Source organism: Propithecus coquereli, unplaced genomic scaffold, assembly GCF_000956105.1.
Source record: "Propithecus coquereli isolate 6110/MARCELLA unplaced genomic scaffold, Pcoq_1.0 Scaffold44, whole genome shotgun sequence".
In the NCBI taxonomy this organism is placed as follows: Eukaryota; Metazoa; Chordata; class Mammalia; order Primates; family Indriidae; genus Propithecus; species Propithecus coquereli.
The window spans coordinates 13,641,050-13,650,412 of NW_012150174.1; the positions used below are offsets into that span (position 1 = coordinate 13,641,050).

A 9,363-nucleotide genomic window follows, 5' to 3' on the forward strand; every position below is an offset into this window, starting at 1 on the left:
CAAGAATGGAAAAACAAGCACCACATGTACTCACCATCAAATTGGTATTAACTGATCAACACATAAGTGCACATATAAGAATAACATTTATTGGATGTCGGGCAGGGGCGAGAGGGAAGGTGGGAGGAGGGGACGGTTATATGCATACACAAAGAGTGCGATGCGCACCATCCAGGGGATGGACATGCTTGAAGCTCGGACTTCGGGGGGGGAGCAAGGGCAACATACGTAACCTAAAGATCTGTACCCCCATAATATGCTGAAAGAAAAGAAAAAATAAAAAGATCCATCCTTCCAACCCATACCAAATAGATAGATAGAAGAATAGCTAAATAAATACATTTTCATGATCTGGGATAGAAAAGGAGGATCTCAGTGAGTTCTGCCAATTGTCATCTTTATGGGGAAAAAAGTGATATTTTTAAAAACCTCTTCTTTTTTGAATGTGTTTTTATCTACAGATTATATATTTAATGTTAAAATAGCTTAATAATATGAAAGAGTGTAAAGCAAGAGTGAATATGTACGTTAACATATAGCCATAAATGCACTTGTCAGAATGGAAGAAATCCATTGTATGCTTTTCAGAAACTACATACAATTATTTGGATTCAGGAGGTATTAAAGTTTTGCTATTCTTCACCATTAGTGTCAATGAAATAAAGATAGAAAATGTATTGATTAGGAAAAATTTGAGATTGCCATTTTTGGATATTAAATACAAATTCTGAAATAACCAGTAACATGATAAAATTCAGTAAAATTAGACTAAAAGAGAGAGCTGGGAAAAGAGGGGGAGAGACAAGGAGGAGAGAGAGAGAGAAGACAAAAGACAGAAAACAGAAGGTAGAAGAGAAATTACAGGAGAGCAGAGAAAGGAGAAGAGAGAGAAATTCAACAATACTTTGACAAAACCATTTGCTTGTTGCCTGTTTATTTTTTCTTTTTCTTTTCCTTATTGTTTAAAGTAGATATATTTATTATTAAAAAAGGTAAAATACTAAAATATGCAGAGTCATCTGAAATTCCACCAGTTAGAAATAAGCATGCAAAATATTTTGGTTTATCTCCTCCAAATTAATATTTGTATCATATACAAAGTTAATGAGGGGATTAAATCAACAGATCCATGTCTAAACCTTCTCAATCTATATGATCAAACATGTATGATAGCCAATCCCATACCCACCTTACCAACCTTAGCTACAGCCAACATTGAAATAATCTGCAGTCCTGACTGATAACTTCTCCAAGTGTGTCTCAGCTTCATAACTGTGGTTCAAGGAGAAAGGTTTACACTGGAATTGAAAATCCTCTCTCTGACCAGAAATAGTTACTCTTCTGGGACTCCATGAGATGTCAGCACAAAAGACAAAGGATCCAGAAATTCTCACCACAAATTTATTGGCATAAAAAAAGCACATGCACAAAGGAACCCCTTGGGACTTCAACTTTCTCCCCATAGGTCCCCAACTTATAATAACTTCTCATTTTCTAACTACTCACTTTCTAATTACTCTGTTATCATTATTCCCACAAGAATAATATTTGAACCAATCTGTAATTCCCCATCTTATTGCCCAGGGCTGTTATATTTTCTAATGACCAGGCCATTTTTTCTCAGCAGCTACCACTTACTCCTTCTAGAAGTCAAGTAAACCATTGAGCACTTTTTTAAGATTATATGTTCAGATACGTTTTCCATCTGTAATTCATTCCCTCAAGAAACTTATATGCTAGGTGTATAGATAATGCTAACCATCTATAAATATGAAAATAATTAAGTTTTAAGTTATATGCTAAGTTTAGAGTTACAGGAATTCAGAGAACCAGTAAGTTTTCTAGGCTTTCCAACTCAATTTCCTTTCAAATGGGGTTGGAAGGTGGCATAATAAAAATTGCAATGTAATATGGAAAAAATGTTATTTGAGGACATCACAGAAGATTATATACACAGAAACATTTTCTAGCCTAGATAAGTATAGAATCATGGAAGACTGAGTTTCTTCTGAGAAAAAATTAAAAAGTAGCTGTAACAGCTGACAGCTGGTAGCTGACCTGGCACAAACATCTTGGCCATGGTGATACCCACTTAGTAAACAATTTTACAAAATATGAACATCAGACAAATTCACTTTGTTTCCATGATAATAGAATGAAATAAAAACAAAACCCTTCCATTATGTACGTGCAGAGATGAAAACAACAATATTGTCAAAAAATTAAAAAAAGATGTCCTCCTGGCTAATATGAGTGACAATAGCTATCTTTATCAAATGTAGTTTTAGCCTTACTCCTTTCCCCTCACCTTCTATATAAAAATTATTAAGATACTCAATAGTAGACTTAGCTCCTCTTCTTGAAACCACCTGTTTCTGAAACCATCCCCAAAACACACTTACTGAGACCACCAACATTTCAACACTGTATGTGGTCTCCCTTGTTGCAGCGAGTAGTAAACACTACTTTTTTGAACATAAGTGTATTCCTGATGGTTGTTGACTAGAAGGCATTGATATTGCCTATATATGAGAGTATCAGTTGCTTCATATGGTTACCAGAAATTGGCATTCTGAGGGATATTTTTAAACCATTCTAATAGGTTTTAATCATACCTCATTGGGTTTTTTAGTTTGCATTTCCCTGAAGTCAAATGATGCTAAGCCTCTTTTCATGTGTTTATTTGCCATTCATATCATTTTCTTTGGTGAAGTACCTATTCAGATCCTTTACGCACTTCTTTGTGATTATTTTTTTTTAATTATTAAATTTAGAGAAATTTTTTTAATTTTTATTTTTTAATTGACAAATAATAATTGTATATATTTTCTGGATGAAAATATTTCATCATATATGTATTTTGCAAATATTTTTCCCAGTCTGTGGTTTGTCTTTTCATTCCCTAAACAGTGTCTTACAAGTAGAAGTTCTTGTTTTTTTAATGAATGCTAATTATTTTCCTTTTATGAATAATGTCTTTGGTACCATATCTAAGAAAGCTTTCTGTTAGCTAAGGTTACAAAGATTTTTCTCTTATGTTGTCTTGTAAAAGTTTTGTATTTTTAGATGTTACCTTTAAAATTTATGCTCATTATTCTTGAGATATATTTTAGTATAATTTATATTGAAGTTTTACAGACTTACTAGGAAAATGTAGGAAGCATTAAGAGTAGGGTTGGTAGATTTTCACAAAGTATTAGTATAAAACAGATCAAGAAATGGAATATTATTCATAATGCAGAAGCCATCTCAGATCAGCTCCTAGTTACTACTACTCCTAGTTACTACAGCTCCTAGTTACTACTACTTGAAAAGCAACCACAATCCTGACTTTTAACACCATAGACTGTTTGCCTACTAGGAAGCAAAGGAGTAGCAGCAGGTTTGAAAACATTTTTCTCTCCCTCTTTGGGAGGCTCAAGAAAATCAACTACTCCAGTTAACTTCACTTGTAAACATACTAATAACTAGTCATCCTGGTAAGCATATTAATTCTGTTTACTAGCAGATAGTAAATATGAATGTCATGATTAGGGTGTATATGGTTCATATAGGTTGCTTATTTTTTTAAAAAAAATAGACTTTGTGGATTTATGGGAACTTAGCTTGATAGATAATGGTAGGTAAGCAATAATTTTATAAATAACATGATTAAGATGAGGATACCACAAATAAAACAGCTCACTCTATGCAATCAATTTCTACACATATGTTACTCAAACAAAACAAACCTCATATTAAAAAATCAAATAATCAGGAGGCTCTTGGATCAATTTACATGCAAAAGAATGAAATTGGACCCTTATCTTATACCGTGAACAAAAATCAAGTAAAAATGGAGGAGATACTTAAATGTAAGACCTGAAACTGTAAAACTATAAAATATTTCTAGAAGAAAGCTTCGTGACATTACTCTTGGGGGACTACATCAAACTAAAAAAGCTTCTGCACAGCAAAGTTAACAATCAGTAGCATAAAAAGGTGACCTATAGAATGGAGAAGTATATTTGCAAACCATATATCTGATAATGGGTTAGTCTCCAAAACATGTAAAGCACTCCTATAACTCAATAGGGAAAAACAACCCAATTAAAAAATTGGCCTAAAGACTTGAATAGATATTTCTCCAAAGAAGACATTAAAATGGCCAGCAGATATATGAAAAGGAGCTCAACACCACTAATTACCAGGGAAATGTAAATTAAACCCACAATGAGATATCACCTTACACGTGTCAGGATAGCTATTACTAAAAAACAAAAGACCAAAAAAGTGTTTGCAAGGATGTAGAAAAATTGGAACGCTTGTACATTGTTTGTCGGAATGCAAAATGGTGCAGCCTCTATGGAAAACCATATGGAGGTCAGTTCCTCAAAAAAGTATAAATTAAACTACCATATGGTCCAGCAACTCTACTTCTGAGTATTTATTCAAAAGATTTTAAATTGGGATCTTAAAGAGATATTAGCACTTCCATGTTCATTTCAGCACTATTCACAATAGCCAAAACATGGAAACAACCTAAATGCCCATTGACAGACAAATAGATAAAGAAATTGTGATTTATACATATAATAGAATACTATTTAGCCTTTAAAAAGAGGAAAATTCTACAATATGTGACAATGTGGATGAACCTTCAGAACATTATGCTAAGTGAAATAAGCCATCACAGAAAGACAAAGACTAGGTGATTCTACTTACGTGAAGTATCTAATATAGTCAAATGTGTAGAATCAAAGAGTGAAAGAGGGTTGCTAGGGTATCGGGGTGGGAGGGGAATAGGGAGTTTCTATTCAAAGGGCCTAAAGTCTCAGTTAAGCAAGATGAATAAGCTCTAGAGGTCTGCTATACAATGTTGTACCTACAGTCAATGTTACACAAACCTAGATGGTATATATATTTTTTTTATTTTAGCATATTATGGAGGTAAAATGTTTAAGTTACATATATTGCTTTTGCCCCACCCAAGTCAGAGCTTCAAGCGTGTCCATCCCCCAGACGGTACGCACTGCACCCATTAGGTGTGAATACACCCATCTCCCCCTCCCCCCTCCCATGTGCACAACACCTGATGAATGTTACTACTATATGTGCACATAAGTGTTGATCAGTTAACACCAATTTGATGGTGAGTACATGTGGTGCTGGTTTTTCCATTCTTGAGATACTTCACTTAGTAGAATAAATGCCTCAGTACCATTACTAAATATCAATCATTTCCTCTACTTGATCTGCAATACCAATATCAAGTGCCAGATACCAGTTTTCTATATATGCTCCATTATAATCTTATGGGACCACCATTGTGTATGTGGTCTGTCCTTGATAGAAATGTCTATGCAGTGCATGACTTCACATATAATTAATTTTTTTATCTGATTCATTTCACTCAATATGTTATTTGTAATTATAGAGGATATCCCAAAAGTCTCCATTCAAAGGAAGAATTTTATAAAATTTTGTTGTGTATATTTTGTAAGTAAAGGTACATTTAGCTACAATCTCCCATTTTCCTATGTATGGCAACTTTTGGGACACCCTATATTTGTTCATTCTCAATGCCACTTGGTGTTTCATTATATAAATATACCACACTATATTTATGCATTCTACTATTAATGTACATTTGAGCTGTATCAATTATTGGCTGTTATTTATAGTATATTTGTGATAAATTGAGGCACACATCTTTAGGTGAAAATATGTAATGTTTTTGATGGATGTATACCTAGGAGAGGAATTTTGGGGTCATAGAATATTCATATGATTAGCTTTTAGAAATACTGCCAGTTTTCAATAGTTATTTTACCAATTTACCTTCTTACCATCAATGTATGAGGATTCCAGTTACTCCACATCTTTTTACATTTTAGACATTCTGGTCAGCGTATAGTGGAACTGTCTAGTGATTTTAAATATTATATCTCTTTTTACTAAGTTAGTAGAGCAACTTTTCATATTCACTAGAAATTTGGATATCCTCCTGTAAAAAAAATCCCATACAAATCTTTTGTTCATTTTAATGTGTTCTTCTTCTTATCAGTTTGTAGGAATTATTGATATATTCTGTATACAAGTCAGCTGGTTTGCCTATTTTCTCTGTTAATAGTATATTTGATTAAAGAAGCTCTTAATTATAATATACACTGATTAAGTAATATGTTTCCAATATTGTTAGCATATGTAATTGTGTTCTATTTTTGAATCTTTCCTGATTGTAAGGTCATAAAGATAGTCTCCTTGCTTCTAAAAGCTGTACTATTTTCCCTTTCAAGTTTACATCTACAATCCACTTGGAAAGAATTCTTTGTATGATAGGAGAACAACAACACATAATCACTCTTAAGTGTTTCCTACAAGAATTGACACAAGTCCCTTCTACAAATATTTTTATTTGCCACAGCAAGTCACACAGCCAAGTCTAACTACAAGGGGCTGGATACGGGTAATCATTCCATGTTTTTGAAAGAAAAACTGTTTCAGTTTCAAAAACTGAAAAATGTTGATGAACACCAGTACTTACATTAGACAATGTAAGTACCCCAAGGAGATATTTTTAATTTTCATCCTCTGATTACTAAAAAACCCAATATGTATATTATTTCTTTAAGAAATCAGAAATTTATCTTCTTTCCATGATTATTTTATCCAAAGGCCAAGTTGCTATACATAATGTTTTTAATTTTTGCATTTATTTATACATGAATGTCCAATACTATTTTTGCTCATCATGTACCAATAGATAAGTTCCTATGTTGTCTATTTGGCTGACTAAAACTTTCTTACCTTATCTAGCTAGAGACAGAAAGATTTAAATATAAAGGCTAGCTTGACTTAATTTGTCTGATGTCTGTTTATTGAATTGACCCAGTATGTTCTCTTGATCAATTAGGTTTTCTAAATACAAAAAAAAAAAATTTTAACTATAGCTTATGGAATTTTTAACAAGTATCACATGCAAACATCTATGCTGTCCTGTTCACAATACTTTTCCTAGAATTATGACAAGATTTAGAAGATACTACCTAAAATTCTTTTATCTATGACCTTTTCTGGTCATGCAGTAGAATTTCCATGATCATAAATTGACAAAGAATCAAAATATTCAATTGAAGTAAGAGAGATAACATAACTTTGGTAGATTCACTTGAATGTAGTTTCAAATGACACCTTTTTTTATGAACTAGGTCAATAATTTGCCCTATGATTATCACAGAAAGTAAAAAGAAGTCAAATATATTTCCACTTTTGCGTGGCTGCCTTTAATATATTGGCTTAATACCTGAAATATTTATTGTATATTATTATAATACAAAGTTTCTAAAGAGCCTCTCCCACATATAAATTAACACGTAAATCTATAGCATAATGTTCTTAGCCTAAATAGCCTCCCACCATTCATTTCTCAGAACATAAGATTCTGTCACTTTATCTGTCTCTCACCAAACAGCCATATAGAATTCACATAAGAAACACGTGTATCAACATAAGTAAATTATTTAGAACAGTAAATGGTAATGATAAATAGTGCCATTATTATTATTTTGTGAACCCTGTCACCAAAGTTATGTACAATGCCTGAACAAATTTTATTCCATTGCTGTCACATTCCCTTGAGTGATTCAGAAACTGCTACAATTTAAAAATCATATGGCTTAATTATCTACCTTCCACTAATAGCTGAATTTTCAGATGAAACATTTTATAGACTTAAAAATCAAGTTATTAATCTGAAAACTAAAGAATAACTTCTTTATAGGGTTACCTTGATGATCAAACAATATATGAATATAATCACTTTGTGAAAGATCTAATTCGTACACATTATAGTATTATCATCAATAAACACATTAGTATCCTTAAACTCAAGAGGTTGTGGAGAAATGAATGTCATTACTGTTCATATTCCTCTTTGCTCCCTGCCTTCTATCTTTTTAGGAATTAAATCCCTTCTAATGAACATATGGAAGAAATATGAACTGTAAGACATTCTAAGACTACTGATGGTTAACCATCTTTCATGAAAAAAATCCTCAATATTTGCTCCCGAATCTGCTTGGTCCTGACCCCATAGATTACAGGATTGAGGGCTGGTGGAACAACCACATATAGATTGGCTAAGAGAATGTGGATATATCGAGGGATATTGTGGCCAAAACGATGTGTTAAGAAAGAGAAAAATGCTGGCATGAAAAAAGCTAGGATAACACCAACATGAGAGCCACAGGTATTGAGAGCTTTGAGCCGGGCCTCCCAGGAGGGCAGGCAGAAGACAGCATAGAGTATCCTGAGATAGGAAAGAATAATAAAAATCACATCTAATAATAAAATAAACATATTCCCAAGGCCAAATATTATGTTGACTTTGATGCTGCCACAGGCCAGACGGGCAATACCCATGTGCTCACAGTAAGTGTGAGGGATCATATGGTGCCCACAGAAGGGCAGCCTCAGGAGGAGAAACACCAGTGGAACCACCATGCACAGACTCCGCAGGATGGCAATACCTGCAATGAGGCTGATGATTTTGCTGGTGAGGATCATGGTATATCGAAGGGGCTTACAAATGGCAATGTAGCGGTCAAAGGCCATGGCCACCAACACAATGCTCTCCATGGCAGTGAAGAAATGAATAAAGAACATCTGGGAAAGGCAATTTTCAAAAGATATTTCCCTCAGACTGAACCAGAAGATGCCCAGCATTTTGGGGATGGTGGCTGTAGACAATCCCAGGTCAATGGAATCCAGCATGGCCAGGAAATAATACATGGGTTCATGGAGACTATGCTCAGTCTGAATCACAAACAGGACAGTAGCATTCCCGAGGAGTGCAACAAGGTACACAAAGAAAAAAGGAAATCCAATCCATATGTGTACATATTCTAGCCCTGGGATGCCAAGCAATAGGAAGGAAGAAGGATGGAACTGGGTGTTATTAGGAATGGACATTCTCCCTGTCACTCTTGCTGACTATGCATATCAAATTCAAATGTTGACTTCCCTTCAGTGATTAGTTCTTCATTTCTTTCTTTTTCCAGACTCCTGGTAAAAGGTAAAATAACATTTTAATATTCCTTTTCTCCCATCCAATGTTATCAACATTTTCTGCTATACTTACCTGAATAGCAGATGATTCCAGGAGTGGACTTACTCTTATCCAGATCCTTTCATCCATAAAAGGTTGAATAATAAGAGAAAAGAGTAGAATATCCATCTATAAGGTGAATATTCAGGGTAATAAGTAAAAACAATAAAGGTCTTTGTTCTTTACATCTGGTGGTGTTATACATATTGCAGCTAAGGTACATGAAAAATGCTTTAGCATATATAATCTAATCTAGTCTCCTATTAGGGAACTTA

At 33.7% G+C, this 9,363-nt stretch overlaps 1 protein-coding gene across 1 annotated transcript; it reads right to left on the bottom strand.

The window, feature by feature from the left end:
- Positions 1 to 8,010: 8,010 nt before the first annotated feature.
- Positions 8,011 to 8,952, bottom strand: LOC105818272 (olfactory receptor 52E8-like). Its single transcript, XM_012654209.1, has one exon. It carries the CDS (start codon positions 8,950 to 8,952, stop codon positions 8,011 to 8,013), a length of 942 nt encoding a protein of 313 aa, XP_012509663.1.
- Positions 8,953 to 9,363: the final 411 nt, after the last annotated feature.